General features: G+C 34.6%; 1 protein-coding gene, 1 non-coding gene and 1 pseudogene across 2 annotated transcripts; 1 reads left to right on the plus strand and 2 right to left on the minus strand.

Moving 5' to 3' along the window:
* Positions 1-334: 334 nt before the first annotated feature.
* TRNAL-UAG lies at positions 335-414 on the minus strand. Its single transcript has one exon. It is a non-coding gene; the product is annotated as a tRNA-Leu (tRNA).
* A 992-nt stretch (positions 415-1,406) lies between these two features.
* LOC120207037 lies at positions 1,407-4,320 on the minus strand (annotated as a pseudogene).
* A 4,844-nt stretch (positions 4,321-9,164) lies between these two features.
* LOC120207036 (serine/arginine-rich splicing factor SR34A-like) lies at positions 9,165-18,673 on the plus strand. The gene is made up of 14 exons (XM_039206557.1): positions 9,165-9,355; positions 10,348-10,470; positions 10,702-10,767; positions 10,848-10,922; positions 11,000-11,105; positions 11,211-11,257; positions 11,343-11,400; positions 11,690-11,739; positions 16,880-16,936; positions 17,317-17,396; positions 17,474-17,545; positions 17,612-17,631; positions 18,358-18,380; positions 18,642-18,673. Coding segments are annotated over exons 2-13 (720 nt in total). The 5' UTR covers positions 9,165-9,355; positions 10,348-10,383; the 3' UTR covers positions 18,360-18,380; positions 18,642-18,673.
* Positions 18,674-20,741: the final 2,068 nt, after the last annotated feature.

Below are 20,741 nucleotides of genomic sequence, written 5' to 3' on the forward strand. Positions count from 1 at the left end.
AGAATTAAAAATTTTAGACTCCAATGATCATTAGTAACAATGTCGGATAATGATGAATAATGTTAATCAATAATGATCTTTGACGTTAAGGGATGATTGAGGGATGTGATTTTGATTAGTTTCAATGATCAAATGAATATTTTATCTAAAATTTATGGATTAAATTAAAATATAAATATATTGATTAATATATCATATCATCAAACTATTAAAGTTAACTGTCCAATAATCAAAATATAATAAACTAATAATATAAATTATTAAAATATTACTTTTTTTTAAATAAGACAGGCCAAAAAGAAAAGAGTGTAGTTCCCTATAAAAAGTTTCTGTCTGACAGCTGTGGGATTTGAACCCACGCCCTTTCGGACCAGAGCCTAAATCTGGCGCCTTAGACCACTCGGCCAAACTGTCCTTATGATCATCTTTTTATAAAAGAATACTTGCTTTCTAACCAACAAGTAACTTGATCAATTCATGAATTCATCTTAATTTAACTATTTAGTTCAACTTGATTCTATGTAATCAAAAATTATAAACAAGCACGAACCTAAATACATAAGTGGATAAAGAAATGTTTAAGATCCCAAGTTTAAACATCAACACAGTTTGAGTGATCAAACATTCATTGTCAAATAATTAAAAGTATTCAGAACAAATACTACTTTATAATTACCTTAGTTAAATCAAAAAATATCAACTTTTAAATACGAGATAGTTTGATTTTGAATGATTATCTCAAATCATATGATATTGCTTCATTTGGTGGTGGATGACGATCTTCTCTAAGCTCTTTTAATGGTGTTTTGGGGGCTTACATATATAGTTGGCCATGATTGGAACGAGAGACGATGTTTTTGAGATCTATTTTAGGTACTAAAATTGAATTATAAATTTTTGGGAGGGTCAAAAGTAAAACTTCACCATTATAGTTTATAGTTTTATAGTTCCGAGGGATCTAACTGCAATTTTACCATTTCAGTGTGACTGCTTTCAAGTGATTGAGACTTTCGATTAACGGATTCTATGAACCAATAAGGCTTAGACTTATCGTATGAAATTTTCTTAGCAAAAGCAATTAGCATTTCGCATGCATCGTAATGGTTAGATGCATGCTTTGCAATATGGGTCCGAGTAATATAAGCCGAAAACCAAAAATCGACCCGAACCGGATTCGTCCAAACCAATCCGAATCAGAAGATGTGTAAAACGGAAACTCGATCCATATCTAACCCCACCAAACCCGATCTTAAAACCTAAACCTAACAAAGTTCGAGTATTGATTAATATCTTAGCCTTACCACATTCAAAGAAACCGTATATACTCGGTATTCCCGAACGGAGAAGGCAATGAAAAGGATCATGAAGAATGGCAGATAGTATATAAAACATAAACAGGTGTTGGATATGAGGGATCCTCCCTTAGAGAGTTGTATTGTAACATGAAACATAACATCCATGTCCATCGAAACCTCGTTTGCAAGCTAAAAGAAACCGACCATGATCGTTTACAAGCTAAAAGAAACCCCATGTAAGCAACTAAGTTGCAGGGACAAGATAATGTTAACACCGAAAGTACCTCGACTGTACTGCTGTATGTATGCATGTATATGTAAATATATACTAGCAGTTGATCAGTCCGGTAGGAAGCAATGAGCGAGGATGTTTTAGTGCAATGCAGGGCGAGGAGCACGGGGACGAACAGGTGTCTTCGATGGGCTTACCCTGGATACGAGAAAGGCGAATAATATTGTAAAATTAGGGGAAAATAGAATTTTACAACCTCAAGTACAGTGTGTAAACTCGAACGGAAAGTTCGTAAACCGACCTTATGGGAAGTGATCCCAAAACCACACCACTGCAGTTGAGGGCTGCAATCGCACTTTCAGCCTGCATGAGTAGGAAAAGAAAAACATAAAAGATCATCGTTGCATACGTCATCCGATTAAACTTACTAGTAGACAAATAAAGCCGACAATATGGGACACACAGTCAAACGAGATGCAGCTTGTCGTTTAATGGCGATCGCAACAAAATATACAAACATATCTGCAGTTACATTCTTTGAGAAACATTTGTGGAAACTATTCCAGTAATGACAATACGGGGGCGGATGATGCCAAAAGTTTTGATCGATATAATGAGGTTTCCCGAATAAGTTTTAGACCATTACTTGACGTCATGAGAGAGGACAGTACGGATAATTATTCTCAACTTGAGAAAGGACAATATGGATAATTCAACATGATACCGTAGAAAGATACGTTGCAACGGTTTCAGTAAATAAAGATAGCAAGAGATTAACAACCATTGCGAACTCAACAAAAGCAATGCGAGTTGAATGACGATAGTCTCCCAACAGCCTCAAGCGTTGAACCTACAGCAAAACAAAAATGTTCAGTAAGAAATCATTAAACTAGATAATTGTAAGACGAGCAGAGCATTTATAAGGCATGCTGCATGAGAAACAACAGACCTCTCCACAAACTGATTCAAAGAAGAGCTTGACATCAGCTTCAGTAATCTGTATCAGTTTAACAAAGAAGCCGGGAATTATTGTTCGGGTTATTGATCACATTGGCATTCTAGAAAATAGTGGACATGAGAACCTACCTTATTGTCTATATTTGTACAGTAAATGGTCCTTGTGCACATCTCGCGCTCATCCTCGGACTGAATAGCATAAGCATTCGAGACCAAGTAAATTAAAACAAAACAAATCAACATTACACTGATTCAGTTTCTATGACATAGACACAATTCTGAATAAACTTCTTTCATAATATATATGCTTTACCTGGGTAAAAGGTCGGGTTAACTGGTGCGATCGCAGTCTTGGAAGGCATCACCTTTAGAGGGTAATAACCGAGGATGGTTCCAGACAAATTCAAAGCAGCTTTCGCGTCCTCTGCAAGAACATTGAATTGTCAATGCGGTAAAAGGAAACCAGACATCAATGCTTACCAAATGCATAAGCCATTCGTGATACCTTCTTTATAGAATTCGATGAAGGCAAAGCGGAGAACAGAATTAGGATCACCACATACGACAATCAACAACCTATAGAAACAACAGGAAGTTATTTTAAGGAGGTAATCCACCACTACAAAGTTGGATAAACCGAAAATTCGGTACTAAATACGACAAGAAAAGACAAGTACCGGTCCACAGCTCAGAAAGAGACCTGCAAGAAGCTCCTCAGTAACCTATAAACATCAACATATATCATTAGACAAACAAAGTAAAACTGAGGCAAAAACAACATTAGTTTTAAAGAGATGTACCTGTAGATCAATGTCGGATACATAAACAGTCTTCCTAATCACATCCTCTCGCTGCGCAACGGTGGTTCGATTATTCAATCTTCTCTTCCCCTGGCTAGAGTTATTCCTCTTCTGTGTAAACAGGAACAAAGAATCAACAAAAACAAAAGCTACCAACATGAAACAAAAACAAAAATGGCAAAGTAAAATGAAATTAAATATACCCTTCTATTAGTATACCCATTGGCGTTTCCAGAGTTAGCGTTCACTGCAAAATTGTCAGTATTAAAAGCAAACCCATTTTCATCATGGTGGTGATTTGCAAGGGAAGGAGGTACAAATTCCTCAGCCATAGGGTTAAGCTTAGACAAAATTTCAACCAAATCACTCATGGTTTCCCTTACAATTTCACCACTACCCCCATTTTCCACATCGCTAAACCCATTTAGCATTTCAGAGTTGTTGCTGTCGCCATCGCCATTGATGGCAGCTTCTGCTGTTTTGTCTTGTTCGAAGTCAGAAGCAGCCACGGAATCGCCGCTGGTTTTCGATTTGCCAGAATCATTGACCACATTGGATTCGATCGACGAAACCGCCACGAATTTCTCCGAATTCTGACCTTGTGACCCGATTTTCGCACCGCCATTCTCAAGACCCGGCATGATCGAGTGCAAATCCTCTTAACAAAACGATGCTCCGATTCAGATTCCCCTGTAATGTACTGAAGAAAAGAGATGGAAATCACATCTTTATCACTCTGTCTCGTTTAATGATCCGAGAAAATAAACGCCCATAGACTGAAACAAGAACAAAAGCAAAAGATAAAGTTGTTTTTGTAGTTGAAGTTGTTAGAAGAAGAACGTACCTTCCTTATCTAAATGGTTTCCATTGATGTAAAAGCCAAAACCCACCTTAAAGATCGTCACTTTATGTACCGGGAATTGCAAAAAAAAAAAAAAGAGTGAGATTGTGCAAAACGAGGAGAAAACGACTAACAAAAAGGACAACCTTTGGTTTGGTTTATAGTGATGATTCTGTAAATTGACAAATAGACTTTGGGTGTTGTTTTAATGGGAGTGAAGGCTTACTTGGGGTAATATCGGAAAAACAAGCAAAATATGGACGGATATAAATTATTTAGAAAATAAATTTAAACACATTATAACTTATTTAGGTTAAAAACCTATCTAATTTTAGTGGTCAAGATAATGTTATTTTTATCAGAGGTATGAATTCGAACAATTGTAATATATACGTGTTGTCAATAATTAAAAAGATCATGAATAAATATTATCTTATAATTATTATATATTATTTTAAAAACCTTTAATCGATTAATGAATGTATTTTATTATTAAGTAATTAAAGTTAATTTTTTTACACGTATACTGTCATAGTCAATCAAGGTTAATATTAAGAATATGATTTGAGCCGGGCGATCGGGCATATGTAATCTTTAACTTTAATCGATTTATAAAATTAATTTATATTGAAATATTATTATTTTAAAAAAATAAAATTAATTTTTAATTCAATTTATTATGTATGATTCTTATTTCATGATTAATTTATTTTCTATTAGAGTGATAAAATTATAATATATAAATCATCATAAATAATGATTTTCATAAGATTAAATCTATTTAAAAATTTATTTGTCAAGTGTTATAAATTTCATCATATTTATTTAAATAATTTATTTTTACTTTTCTAAATTTTATTTTTAATTATTTGCAATCTTTTAGTCTATTTAAATACTTTAAATTAAACTTACTTCCTCTTTTTTATTTTTATATTAAATCTTAATTATTATTAAAATTCAAGAAATTGAAAATGAATAAATAAAATTTAAACTATTTATCGAGATTAATCATTATTTTTTTATATATTAAGTAAGATAGGGCTTTTGTGGTAATAATAATAAATAGTATACCAAAAAAAAAAGGAAAGGCAAAGCAAAGACACAAGTGATGATGACAAGGATACGTTACTCTGCGGACAAGTCCAAACGATTACGAAGCATCTCGATAGAGTTACTTAAATTATTTATTTAACCAATTTATTAACAATATATCATGGAATTAGTTAAAATTAAGGTATATATATATATATATGATAATTATAAAATTTAAATAAAATATTACAACACGTAAATGTAATAAAAACTAAAATGTATCTTAAAATAGTTTAAATCTAGAGAATTATATTTAATTCATAGAGGGTTAGACTCACATGTAAGATTTTAAAGTTCATGACCTTTCTATATATAAGAGTCATATGTCCCCAAACATAACCCTCATTTTAAATTATTCCTTAAACTTTTAAAAATTCTTATTTCATCCCAGAACCATGACTCTCACTTTAAATCAGTTCTTAAACTTTTAAACATTCTAATTTCATCCCCAAATCATGAATATCATTCTAAATTGGTCCCTAAACTTTTGCATATTCAATTTTATCTCCAAATTCATCTAAATATGTGATCCATTTCAACCATACCTTAACCTAAATTTTTTTCAAACATATAGTAATATAACTTGGTCTAACAATTTTATTAATAAGGGATGTGATTGGTATATATGTATAATTTAGGATTAAACTAAAGTGTTCAAAAATTTTGAGGAACAATTTAGAATAAAGATCATAGTTTGAGGATGAAAATTAAATGTTAAAAATTTGAAGACTAATTTAGAAGGATAGTCATAGTTTAGGGATGAAATTGAAATGTTTAAAAGTTTAGGGAACAATTTGAAATGGAGGTCATAGATTGAGGACATATGATACAATTAACTCTATAATTAATGTTATATATGCACCAACCAAGTGGCCTCCGTAGTAAATGAATTGTTGTTATTCCTGAGGACTCTGGTTCGAGCACCATAGATGTCAGGAGTATGGATTTTCAATGTCGAAAGGTTGAGAGTTATCTTTAAGTATATACTACCTTATACTTACCCCAGAATAATAAAAAAAATTATATACTTTAAAAGTAAATAAACTAAAATTTGATCTCTATTTTATTACTTTTTTACGGTCGATTCAAAATTCGATCTTACCTTCGTCCTTTGCAGCAGTCCGAACAATCCTCATGAACCCTCAAAAAAATATTTAGGTTAATATACATTTGATACCTTAATATGACTTTAAGATTTATTTTGATACTATTTTTTTGGGGTTCAATTAAGCATCTATACATTTTTTTGGTTCAAATTAGTTAAAAGTTATAAATATCAAATTGAATAAAACATTTAGGGTAAATTACGCATTTAGTATCTAAACTATCAATTTTGGTATATTTTAAAACCTAAATTTTCAATTTTTCAAAATAATACCTAACATTTAGTTTTCATTTCATTTTAGTACTCGTCGTTAAAAAATTAACATGTTTAGTACCTAAATTATCAGTTTTGGTCTTTTTAGTTCCTAATTTTTTTCCAAACTTAATGTTAAATTTTGAGTGGGATACTAAATGAAACAAAATAAAACTTTAGGTATGGTTTTGCAAAAAATGAAAGTTTAAATACTAAAACATATCAAAACTAATAGTTTAAGTACTAAACGTGAAATTTATCCAAAAAATTAAGTCCAAATACCATTTTTAATCAATAAGTAAATTCAAGTGTCTAATTAGACAAAAAAAAAAGGTTTAGGTATCAAATTGAACAATGAATACAAGTTTAGGTACCAAAATGCAAATTTACCCAATTAGTAATAAAATGGAAGAGTTTGTCCTGAATTTAAAAAGAAATACTCATTGTGTAATTGACAGCTTTTGAAATTTTTAAAAATGAATCGTTGAAACTCGTCACGTCAAGATGACGAGTTTCATAAGATTTAATTTGAAAGATATGAAATAAAAAATAATAAACAAATAAATAATATTAAAAACTTAAATAAAATTTATTACAAGCTAATACAATGGATAATAAAATTTATTTATATTTTATTAGTTATTGACAATGCCAAGGAGTCGTCGAATGATAATGACACAGGGCTCATCGAGTACGTCGGGTTCGTTTGCCTTGATCGTCTTCATCTTTGTTTGCTTCTTGAAGAGGAGATGTACTGAACATCACTCCATTTTGAGATGCACCTTTGAAATACGATGATGAACTTATGGTATTTGACACAAATTGTGTCGTCTTTGACTCGACTTGCCTATGTTGTTGACCATATATAATATGATCACATTCACCATCACCCACATATTCGGTTGAAGATGCTTGAGTGCTTTGCATTTCATCCGATGAACCTCCAACCTAATTCGACTGAGTTTCCGTTGAAGCATGATACGGAGGATAAAAACCAAAACTGGTACGAGATGTAAAATAATTGGTAGAAGAATAAGCAAAAGACGAAGATGATGATGATTTATTATTGGCCTTTGTGAATTTGGCCTTTCCTCGTTCTCATTTTACCCTCTCTTCTGATATCGTTAAATATGGTTTCCTATTTGCTTCATAATTTCGAAGGTAGGGAGAAATGTCAAAACCAAGGTCGACGGGTGTAATCTCGTAACGTATTAAGACTAAGAAATGACGTTGATTCCATTGCTGAATGTGATCAACATGTTTCCTCATCCAATTGTGGGTATGCTTCCCACATGTATCAATTCTATGAAGCGTGTCCATATTAATAATTTGTCTAGGAATTGGTTGACGAGACCCAAACTATCCCAATAGTCTATCTGTCGCGTGAATCTCAATAATTGCAAAGTGTAGCAAAGGCATTATGACACACCACAACTTTGACCCTTTAAAAAACCCTGATGGCAATATTCGGTGGATCTCATCGTCATAATACGAGATCAAAGCAAACTGTAAATATTAATAATAAAAGTTAGTATAAATAAAGTGAAAATTTTCCATATTTATCGGAAGATACTGAATGTGCGTCAAATTACCAGTGTTGTGACACACAGTAAAATTTTTCAATTTCAAACGATATTGAATATGCACAAAACTACCAGATTTATGATTTATCTAGTAACAATATCCCTTCAATTAATTGGAGCATATACGCTTGGGCGATAAAAATCACCTCTTGCTCGATAGAGTCATCAGTCACATTAAATTCATACTCTAACTAGGTGATTCGTATCTGGTACCCCTATAAGATCTCTGGCGGTGACATATTTCCCAAAACTTCGTGAACAATTCCGAATACGTTGAAACTGTAGTTCCCCACTACAGCTGCACCATTAACCGTAACACTGAGTTGGTAAGAAACATCTTCCAACGTAATTGTCGATTCATCACTCGAAAAATGGAAAGTAAGTGTTTCCGGCCTCCAATGTTCAATGAGAGTCATAATCAATGTCGGGTTCACCTTAAAACCATAAAAAACGTCATTGAATACAATCTAAATTATTGCAAATATATAATAATCCGCTGAGGCAGATCTTAGAGACTCATTCCTTTTTTACGAACACTTCGTTCTTCATATGGACCAAGCTCGACTAAAGAAATATCGATATCATCCAGGCATAACAGTTCATCGCGGATAAACATTTTTCGGAAAATTTGAATATTTTTTTTTATTTTCTTCTTAACAAAACACAATAAAAAACCTAAACCCCTATTTATAATCTAAAGGTGACGAGTTCCACGATGATCGTTGCAGCTGCCCAAATACTTTTTTTAAAAAAATTCAAGGCAAACTCGTCACCTAGACGTGACGAGTTTTAATTTTCATTGGAACTCGTTGCCTTGATGTGACGAGTCTCATGTATACTGTAACAAATACCGTAGATTACAAACTAAACTTTCATTTGGCTTATTGGGCCAAATAAATTTTCTGCCTGGGATATTGGGCCAAAAACCCGTTCAAGGCTTTCCAACTTAAAACCAATTGTGAATGGGCTTTAGGTAAACCCAATAGAAGGTTCATTTTGATAGATTTGAACAAAGGCGAAGAGAAGCGAACCCTAGCCACTAGCTGGTTAAGGTTAAAGTTAAGCTAAGGTAGATTTGACCAGGAAGACTCGACAATTGGGCACCGTCAAGCTCCAATTTTACATCGCATAGGGCCAAGCAGATGCTGATTGATTCTCATCGACACTGCTCCATTCCTCTCAACATCTCAATTCTTCGGTACAATGTCTTTAAATTTTCATTTCTTTCATTTATGATTGATAGTTTTAAATTGTAAGCTCTTTTTGCTTCCTGATCAGCATAATCTCTTAAAAGTAATCGCGGGTAAGTGGAGATTGGGTTAACGAAGGGGAAGAAATCCGGGATTGTTTTAATGTATTTGTTAGGGTTTATTTTTTTCAATGTGGCTTAAAAAGGGAGATTAGTGAAGGAAAATGAAATAATCGATAATGTGTCTGAGAATCTCACCTCATATTTTGACACGCATGCTTTGTTTATGATAGATGACAAGCGCTTGGACAAAATAAGTGCTTTAAAATGGTAAATAGAAGTGTAGAAAGGTAGTGGTTGATTTGGGTGCATTTGTTTTTAATGAATTAGAGATTGTTGCTCCCTTTGAAGCTCTGGGAAAATGTTAACGAGAGGATGATGAGGCTAAATTAAGTTTCATTTTTTGGAGCAAAGGAGCTCGTGGATGAAAATTTGGAAGAATTGTCGACTTGGTCTGATTCATGTTTTTTTTTTTTGGTTTTGCTATAAGTTCTATTTTATTTTATTTTATTTTCTCATTATGGGAGGATGATGAGAACGAATTAACTTTCAAATGCTGGAGCAAATGAACAATGGAGCTTGTGGGACACTGCTCACAATTTGGAGGAATTGCTTACTTGGTCTGCTTCATGTTTTTTTGGTTTTGCTATAAGTTCTATTTTGTTTTATTTTTCTCATCATGGGAGGACGAGGAGACCAAGCTAACTTTCAAATGTTGGAGCAAATGAGCAATGGAGCTTGTGGGACACTGCTCACAATTTGGAGGAATTGCTGACTTGGTTTGCTTCATTGTTTTCTTTTATCAATAATTTTTTTCCTTATCATCAGAGTGGATGCTGATGATAATGGGATATCTGGGTGGATATTTGTTACATCATTTTTTAAACAGGGAATATAACTTTGTTTCTCTGTTAATTTGGGTATGTTATTTGTGCATGCAGTAAAATAATTCTATTATTTGTTTTCCGCTAGTGGAAATGAGTGGTCGTTTCTCTCGCACAATCTATGTTGGCAACCTGCCCTCTGATATAAGAGAATGGGAGGTTGAAGATCGTTTCTTCAAGGTACTGCTGAATTTAACATTCTGGAATGCTGTTATCTTTTATGAACGAAATGGTATACCCATTTTCTCATGTATTTTTTATCACAGCTGTAATGCGTGTATCTTGTACTTGTGCTTGATTTTGATGCATGTAACCTGGACTTTTTATGAACCACATTAATGTGTCTGATGTATCACTTTACTTCTGGTTGATAACTGTTTTTGCTTTCTAAATTTATTTTCTCTTATGTAGTACGGTCGCATTTTGGATATTGAATTGAAGATTCCGCAGCGCCCTCCATGTTATTCTTTTGTCGAGGTAAGTTTCTCATCGAACGTTTTATCTGGGATGCACAGATAAACAGTAAAAAAATTCAATAAATTGTGTTTGTGTTGTAGTTTGAGGATCCCCGAGATGCTGAAGATGCAATCAGAGGTCGAGATGGTTATAACTTTGACGGTTGTCGTTTGAGGGTAACAAAAGGCTCTTGTTTTCATGAATTCCATCTGTGCTTCTCTCCATAATTGGATTTTGATTGCTATTGATGTAGGTTGAGCTGGCACATAGTGGTAGAGGACAATCCTCAAGTGACCGTCGTGGTGGGTATGGTGGTGGTGCAGCTAAGTTCGGGGCATCACGTCACTCTGAATTTCGAGGTCTGCCTAGATGTTGAACCGTGTCAATCTTGTTGTTGCCTATTTAGTTTTTATTTGCACTAACAAGTAACAACTGTTTTAATGTATGTGCTTGTTTCACTGCAGTTATTGTCCGTGGGCTCCCTTCTTCTGCTTCGTGGCAAGATTTGAAGGTTTAGAGAACTTCTAGAACATGAAACAAGTTTTGGGCTTTGTTAATTAAGCTGTAACTCTTACCTATTTATGAACTCTTTTCAGGATCACATGCGAAAAGCTGGTGATGTGTGTTTTGCGGAAATTTCACGTGACAGTGATGGGGTATGTGACGTAAGGAGATGTAGTGATAAGTATACACTTTTGATTGTTTACCTTATCCCCTTGATGCTCTCTCTGTTTTTCCTTTTTTTTCCCATCACTACTTGAATTGTAACTTGTTCCAACTCTGTCAGATCTAAAAATGTTGCTATTTGATATTCTTATCATCTTATCTGAGGCATACTTAAATGTATATTCTCATCTTCTTGATTTTCAACTAGCTGGCTTAGTTTCAAGGCCTCCATGTTTTTCAAATGAGTTTATATTTATTATCTCTCTCTGTTGTTCAGGAACTTTTGGTATTGTTGATTTTACCAATTATGATGACATGAAATATGCTGTAAGTAGTAGTCTCAATCTGAAGGGATCTCAAATAAGCCAAATAAGGATCTGTTAGAGGAAGTAGTAGTCTTGGAAAAGGACGATTGTAGGGGGGTTGGAACTGAACTGATTAGGGATAGAGACAGATCGTTGTTCCAGCATAGAAGAACATTTTGTCCCAAAAGTTTGCCCATAGAGAGGAGGAGAATGGCCAGCTATAAAAGACATTATACCAGGTCGAGGGTGAGAATTAACTGGTTTGAGAATAAACACAAAGGTATTCCGGTGAGAAAGGATTTGCAGCCTCCTTCAATAAATATGGAAGGTGGAAGGGAAGTGATTTTAAATGGTGCAGCTGATGATCAGAACCCTTATGTGGCACCAACTAATTGTAATAGTTCTTCGGAGGTCTTGGCAGTAGTTCCTTTCTCTGCTGTAGGGTCAGGAAGGTCTAAAAGAAGGGAGAGAAGAGTTTTAACAAGGGAAGCAGTTGATATGGTTAATTCTCCTTTAGTTTTTACTCCTCAGTTCTCGAAGGCGGTTGAGGAAGCGATGGTTACATGGGAAGTATGTAAAGTTCTAGGAATTTCTTTCAAAGATGGGAAGAAGGCTTTTTTGGACAAAATTATCAACCTTGAAGAGGGTTCGGCTGAGAGTAGGGAACAGGGGAAGTCAGGGGTTTAGTCTCTATTTCTCTGGAGACTAGCTATAAGGATTTGGTGTAGATCTTCTTGTTATGATAAATGTCAACATTATTTCTTGGAATGTAAGGGGTCTTGGAAAAAGGAAAAGTCAAGAGTTGTAGCTAATTTGGTGAAGAAGAATAAGCCGAACTTGATTCTAATTCAAGAAACAAAACTAGAATCTGTTTCTTTGGCTCTTAAAAGAAGGATAGGGGGAGATTCCTTAGAGGAGGGATTGTTGCGCCAGCAGTGGGATCTGCTGGTGGATTGATGATTATGTGGAATGAAAATGATTTTGAAGTTTCGAACAGCCATCTTAATGGCAGATTCATAGCAGTCTTGGGAAGTTCAGAAATTCAAGTGAAGAGTGTCTGATTATCAACGTATACGGTCCATCAATTGAAGCGGAAAAGGAAGATTTTTTCAGGGAATTGTTGGAGTTTGTTTCGGCTCAAAATATGTTAGTGTGTATTGGGGGAGATTTTAATGTGTATCTTGATCCGGACGAGAAGTTGGGAAAATCACAAAACTGGCATTCTATTGATTTATTTAGAAACTTCTTACAGCAATCACATTTAATTGATCTACCGTTGGTGGGAGGAAGGTATACTTGGTGCAATAATAGAGAAGACTCGACTTGGGAAGACTAGACAAGTTCTTAATCTCTGGGACGTTTCTGTCATGTTTTCCAAATGTAGTGCAAAGTCTCTTGCCTAAATCCCTATCTGATCATAATCCTGTCTCATTAGAGGACAAAGCTGTTAATTGGGGACCGAAACCATTCAGGTTTTTTAATTATTTACTAGAGGAGGAAGGATTTGAGGAATTGGTTAAATCTTCAATGCTTGCTATGAGGGGAGAAATAATAAAAGGGGTATTTTCAGTATCTTAAAAGGTACTAAAAATTCAATCAGAAATTGGTCCAGCAGTAAATTTACTGGGATCCCTGAGTCGATTTCTGATTTAGAGAGGAAAATTAATGAATTGGATCTTAAAGCTCAAGGTGGAATTCTTTCGAAGCAGGAGTGGGATCAGTTGAGGCTGTGTAGGACAAATCTATGGAGGTTGTATAGGACAGAAGAAAGCATCTGGTTTCAGAAGTCAAGGGCAAGATGGATCAAGGAGGGGGATAGGAACACAAGGTTTTTTCATCTGTCTGCTCTGAACAGAAGCAAAGAAATGAAATCTTAAGTTTGAAGATAAATGGGAGTGTGGTTTCAGATCCTCAACAATTAAAGGTACATATTTCAGAATTTTTCAAGGCAGCCTATATTCCAATTCAACATTGGAAACGGAGGATTTACTACTGGATTTTGCTAAGCTATCAGGGATCAGTCTAAGAAGCTTGAAGAGCACTTCTTAGAACAGGAAATTTGGCAAGCTATAGTTTCATCAGACAGCTCTAAAGCCCCAGGACCAGATGGTTTCACCATGGGTTTCTTTAAAACTGCTGGCCGATTTTAAAGGAGCACGTGTTGAAATTTTTTGAAGATTTCTATTTTGGAAGGAAATGGGAGCACGGTATAAACCATGCTTTTATCACACTTATTCCGAAGAAGCTTAATCCGGACAGTGTAGAGGAATTTAGACCAATCAGCCTTGTAGGCAGCTTATACAAGATACTTTCTAAAGTTCTTTCGAAGAGACTGAGTTGTTGTGTTGGTGATATTATTAGTCACTCTCAGTTTGCGTTTATACCAGGGAGACAGTTGCTGGATTGTGCTTTTATAGCAAACGAAGGGATTGATTACTGGAGGAAAAAAGGGTTAAAAGGGGTGCCTTCAAAGTAGATTTTCGTAGGGCTTATGATTCCGTGGAATGGCCAATTTTATTAGAATAATGTCAGAGATGGGTTTTGGTAAGAGATGGTTGTCGTGGATATCTCAGTGTATTTCAACAGCTTCAATCTCAGTTCTCGTAAACGGTCTCCATCGGAAGAGTTCCACATGGCCAAAGGACTTAGGCAAGGGTGCAGTTTATCTCCGCTACTGTTTAACATTGTAGGTGAGCTGCTTAATTTGATGATATCTAAAGCAGTGGACAGGGGTCTGTTTCAAGGCTTTGTTATTGGGGAATCTGAAAATTCTGTTCGATTGACACATCTACAATTTGCGGATGACTTGATCATCTTCTGTCAAGCATCTCTCTCCCAGATTAAAAATGTCAAGAGAGTATTGAGGATTTTTAGTGTTATGACAGGGTTGCATCTTAATCTAGCTAAGAGTAAGCTATTTGGTATTAATGTGGAAGAGGAAGTTTTATCAGAATGGGCATCTTCGGTGGGCTGTTCTATTGATTCTCTTCCAACAGATTACTTGGGACTTCCTCTAGGTGCTAAGAAAAACTCAGAAGCCTTATGGATCCAGTTTTCAAGAATTTTAGTTCCAAACTAGCCGGCTGGAAAGCTAATTGTCTCTCATTGGCGGGCAGGACAGTTTTATTAAAGTCGGTGTTAACATCCCTACCAATATTCTTCTTATCTCTTTTTAGAATGCCTTGTAAAATTGGTAAGAAGCTTAATTCTTTAATGGCCAGTTTCCTATGGGGGGATAATGAGGACAAAAGGAAGATACACTGGGTTAATTGGAAATCAGTCTGCACGCCTCTAAATTATGGTGGCCTTGGTGTTCTTGATGTGAACATATCTAATCGGGCTCTTTTGGGAAAATGGGTGTGGAAGTTCGCCAATGAAAAAATACTTTGTGGAAAAGTGTGTTATGTTGCAGGCACAAGGTAAGTAGTAATTCCATGTCTATTTGTAAGGTTTTTTCGCCCAAATCTTCTTGGATTTGGAGAGGGATTGCCAACAATTTCTTGAAGAACGACTCGGAGGGTGAACGTATCAGATCTAACTCCAAGTTGAAACTGGGAAATGGAAAGTCTATTGCATTTTGGACGGATTCATGGGCTGATGAGTCTCCTTTAAAATATCTTTTCCCTAGAATGTATGCGTTGTCAACAAATAAATGGGGTATGGTCGCTGAGTTTGGAAGTTCAGATTCGAACGGTTGGGTGTGGAACATCGATACCAGAAGGAATTTGTGTGACTGGGAGTTGGATCAGTGGCTGGATTTAATGACAAAACTGAAGGACTTTAAACTGACTGATTCAGTTGAAGACTTTCTGTCTTGGTCTGCAAGTGGGGATGGACTGTTTTCAGTGAAATCTTGTAGAAAGGAACTCGGCAAGGTGTCTGGGGAGTCCGATTTATGGGTAAAAGGGGTGTGGCAGGGTTTATCTCCTCCTCGTGTTGAAGTCTTCCTGTGGCAGCTAGCTCATCAGAAAGTGGCGGTGAGAGAGGAGTTGGTGAAAAGAGGTTTGCAGCTAGGGGATGAAATTTTATGTCCGTTTTGTAAAAAACAGTGGAATCAGTTCAGCATTTATTTATTTCATGTGATGTTGTTTGGGAACTTTGGAACAAGATAGCAAGCTATTGGGAAATAGCCTTAGTCCTTCCAAAGGATCCACCTTCTTTGCTATGTTCTTGGGGTGAGCTTAGGGGGAAATCGTTGATTTGGAAATTTATCCCGGGAGTAGTATTTTGGTCGATATGGAAAGCTAGGAATGCAATGGTGTTCGATGGTTCCCCCTTGGATAGGATGTCTCTGTTTTTTATTGCTAGATTCAGGTTATCTAAATGGTTTCTAGCCAAGTATCCTAAGTGTCCTATTCAGGAGGATGTGCTGATTGGTGATCCATCTCTTGCAGATGGTATTAAAGCTCTCAACATTTACAATTTTCAGGTTTCTCGCTGGATTCCACCCCCTATGGATTTTTTGAAGATGAATGTCGATGGAGCTGTTAGACTTGATGGCTCAAATGGAGGTATAGGAGGTATTTTGAGAGATTGGAATAGCAACTCCCTTCTGACTTTTTCAGAAAATGTAGGTCAGGGTCCCCCGCCGGTTGCTGAGTTAAAGGCTATTAAGAGAGGAATTGAAATCTATATGTCTTCTTGTTGGGTTAAGGTTGGAAGGTTGATTGTGGAAAGTGACTGTAAGTCGGCTGTGGAATGGGTCCATACACCAGCAATGGCCCCAGTTTTTATCCTCCCATTAGTTAAAGAGATTTCATCTTTTATCACGGACAGGGTGCACTCTATTAGACTGATTCCAAGGGTGTGTAATGGGGAGGCTGATAGTTTAGCAAGATGGGAATTGGTTGATGTTTAGTCGTTTCCAGTGCGTTTTTATCGTTTGAGTTTAGGTTTTCGGTTATGTTGAGTAACTTAGTCTGTTGTGTTTTTTCAGTATGGTGTCTACGTTAAATCTTATGTAATTTCGGAGGAGTAATAAAGTTTCTAAGGCACTCTTTTCCTCCTTCTTTGATCAAGAAGGAGGTTTTTAAGGAGGCCTGTCATTCTTATCAAAAAAAAATGCTGTAAGTGGTTTGATTAAAAACTTCCATACCTCCTTGCCTTGAATTTATGCTACTGAAATGCATGTAATTCAAATGACTGGTTTTAACATCACACAGATTCGTAAACTTGACGATACGGAGTTTAGAAATCCTTGGGCAAGAGCTTATATTCGGGTAAACCTGCTATGCATTATCCTATTGATACTCTTTCTCATATTATTGACCGGTGTTGCTATATTCTCATTCTCTCTCTTATTCGTTTTAGACTGAAATGTTATTTGCCTAAAATTTATGAACAAGTTCAATTCCAATTATTGATGTGGCTGGATCCATGGAACCATTGATTTGTTTTAATATGCAAAGTTGTAATTTCTACTTCCCATGTTTTCATGCATCCGAGACTAATAAACATGTGATTCAATATGGTCTTTATCCTTCTTATCTCCCAAATTTATCCATACATATTATATTCCTTTTGTTATGTTTACAATCTAGAATTTTCAAAATTGACCTTTTTAAGCCTCTGGTATTTATATGTTCATCTAAATGGACAGGTGAAGAAACATGATAGAAGCCCCTCCAGGAGTAGAAGTCGAAGTCGCAGCAGAAGCCGCAGTGTTAGAAGAGACCGGAGGTATAAGCCCTATCCTCTTCTCTTTCAGTCCTTCAAATGCACTCCAAAATTCCAACCATTTTTTTTCCTGTATGCAGTAAATCACGGGAAAGTTCTCCATCCAAATCACCAGTGAAATCCCGATCTGCCTCTCCTGTCAAGTCACACAGGTAATTTGGCTCTCCCATTTTCCATATAATTTATGAAACATCTTCTACTTATATTCATTAATTCAGAGCAAGATCGAGGTCAAGGTTGCCTCTCAATATCCAAGTAGACTGTCTGGTGGGTGATTTAACCTTGGCAGATTATAACCGTGTCACTCCAAAATTGGGTATGATTAAGCCAAAGTGGTGTCCACCACCTATGGGTTTCTTTAAATTGAATGTGGATGGGGCTGTAAATTTTGATTGGAGGTGTAGTGGTATTGGGGGTGTACTCCGGGATGCTGAAAATAATAGGTTGAGTTTTTTCTCAAGAGCGACTGGTCCTGGCCCCCCCATCCTAGCTGAGATTCTAGCGATCCAAGAAGGCTTAAACTTGTTTATTAATTCAGAATGGAGGGATAAGGGGAGTCTGATTTTAGAGAGTGATTCATCTACTGCTTTAAAGTGGATAAATAACCCGCAGACTAGTCCGGTTCTCTATGTGGATTTGGTTAGATCTATTCAGAAGACTTTGCTGCAATTCAATGTTATAACTACCCTGGTTAAGAGATGTACTAATGATGAAGCTGATGGTTTAGCAAAATCTGGTATAGGGTAGTGTGTGGAGTCGTTTTTGTTTCAGGCTTTTATGAGTCCTGGTTTTGGGGTTTGTACGGGGACCTATGTATTTTATTTATTCTGTTTTGGTTGTAATCCTATTTCCTGGTAATAAAATTTAGGCGCTCTTTTCCTCCTTCCTATGATTATTGAGTTCTTCGGAGCTCAATGGTTATGAAGGGGGTTTTTAATGAGGTCACCTTCTTATCAAAAAAAAAAAAGGTCGGGATCAGCGGTCAAGGTAGGTTAATTTCAACTTCTGATATTCAATGCGTGTAGTGACAGTAGGCTGTTTGTGAAACTTGTGAGTAATTTTGGGATGCTGGTTCCCGTTAATCCATTATACATGTATTGCAGTACATTATATGGACAATTGTGCTTCATTGTGACCTTATAAATGCAAATATTTTAATTTCATGAAATTGAAACTAGGCCTTTTTCAAATGGCAATTCTGAAGTTCACTCTTCTGAATCTCATACGAGGGGCTGATTATCTTTTCAGGCTCGATCGGTTAGCCATTGATGTCGACACCATCAAAGAAAACAGAGGTCCAGCATTGGTTGCAATTTAATGGAGTTGTAGGGGTAAGTTGTTAATTTAGCTAAGCAGAGTGTAACTGGATACTGTCTATGATGTCAATTTAGCTAGCTGTCATGGTGCTTCTTGGAGACGAAGCAACTATCTATGAACACTAGTGGATGAACTAAGTTTAATCCTTTACCTGATCCTTTCTTTGATCCTTTCTTGGTGTTGTCTTGATTATTAAATTATACAGTATTTAGGGATAAATTTTCGTATTTAATTCGGTTATTACATTTATCACCTATTTTTTTTCTCCTAACATACAAGATACGAGGAAGAGCTACCATATTTTACCATTGAAAATTTGAGATAGTAAATAATAGGGTAAAGTACTCTATTGGTCAGTAATTTGTGAGATCAATTTTATTCTGATCACTTAATATAGTTTTAGGTAAAATACGCATTTAGTACTTAAATTATCATTTTTTATTTGTTTTAGCATCTAAACTTTTATTTTTTTTCAAAATCGCATCTAAGGTTTTGTTTTTATTTTAGTATCCACCATTAAAAATTTAACTTGTTTAGTACCTGAATTATCAGTTTTGATATATTTTGTTTAAAACTTAATCTTAAAATTTGAATGAGTACTAAAATGAAATAAAAATTAATTTTTTTAATGGTAGGGTATTAAAATGAAACAAAAATTAAATTTTAAGTATGTTTTTTAAAAAATTAAAGGTTTATGTACTAGAATATATCAAAATTGATAGTGTAGGTACTAAATTTGTAATTTACCCTATATATATTTAGATTTTAAAAAATAGTTCAAATATATTTGTTATTCATACGAAATTACTTTCTATTATTTGTATGTTAAATGTTAATCTGTTATATAAATTATTTCAATAATGACGCTATATATGAAAATAAGAAATGAAATTAATTATGTATATAAAAGCAATAATATAAAATACAAAAAAATAGAAAATAAATTTATTTATGATTGAAGTATGCTGAAGAACTTTCATGACGATCAACGTGCATTCCAGAATCGATCATACGTATATAGGGCAGCCCCGTAATTTCAAGGTGTCCTAATGGAAACCCACGCGCCTGCCGGCGGGTTGGCCACGAAACGCAATAGGAATATTAAGTCATGTTTTTTCGGATTAAGGTAGCCTAAGACATACTTATAGTAATTATTAGAAAATATTTATTTTTCCGAATTGTATATTAAAATATTTCTTTTAATTTGTAATTAAATTAAAATAAAAATAAATTCAATTATATTATCATTGTATATATCATATGTGATAAATAGTATGTCAATAAAATATTTTTTAAAGTCGGTCAATATATATTTTTATTAATCTGAGACAAGTATAAGATAATATATGTTTAAAGATAATGCACAACCTTTTGATATTAAACACTTACACTCTTGATCTATGATGTTCGAACTCAAATTTTTAGGAATAACAATAATTCATTTACACTCTTAGTTCGTGCAATTCGGTCAATATTTTAACCATCTTACATCTTATATATGTTATAATAGTTTGCATCAATAATTCTTTAAGTAAATAATGCATTTAGTACTTAAACTGTTAGTTTTAGTTTGTTATTACTTCAATTTTGATTTTTTTTTTCAAAATCATATCGAAAATTTAGTTTTAGTTTAGGAATAAACTATCAATTTTGGTCCATTTTAGTATCTAAACTTTTAATTTTTTCAAATTGGACTAAAATTTTGAACGAGATATTAAAATGAAAAAAAATTAAATTTTTTATAGGAGAATACTAAAATGAAAAAAAAAACTAAACTTTAATTATAGTTTTATAAAAATTGAAACTTTAGACATTAAAATTGATAATTTAATTACTAAATGTATAATTTATCCTATAAATTGAGAAAAATGAAGTTTTTATAAATATCTACAAATCTTTGAATCATTTTTTTGATTTTTTTTAAAATTCTTCGCTCAACCATATCCAATTCCAACGGCCAGGAACGCAAGTGGAAGCTTTCCAGCCAAGAAAATGAAGAAGAAACAAAAAGCGTTTCCCTCCTAACGTTCC

This window comes from Hibiscus syriacus, unplaced genomic scaffold (assembly GCF_006381635.1).
Source record: "Hibiscus syriacus cultivar Baekdansim isolate YM2019G1 unplaced genomic scaffold, ASM638163v2 tig00014304_pilon, whole genome shotgun sequence".
NCBI classification, from domain to species: Eukaryota; Viridiplantae; Streptophyta; class Magnoliopsida; order Malvales; family Malvaceae; genus Hibiscus; species Hibiscus syriacus.

What these genes read in the sequence shown, in the direction of transcription:
- LOC120207036 (XM_039206557.1), top strand. Translation starts at nt 10,384, where the DNA reads ATGAGTGGTCGTTTCTCTCGCACAATCTATGTTGGCAACCTGCCCTCT. An exon ending in CATGTTATTCTTTTGTCGAG is followed by an intron (nt 10,768 to 10,847) that starts GTAAGTTTCTCA and finishes TTTGTGTTGTAG; the next exon opens with TTTGAGGATCCCCGAGATGC. An exon ending in TTGACGGTTGTCGTTTGAGG is followed by an intron (nt 10,923 to 10,999) that starts GTAACAAAAGGC and finishes CTATTGATGTAG; the next exon opens with GTTGAGCTGGCACATAGTGG.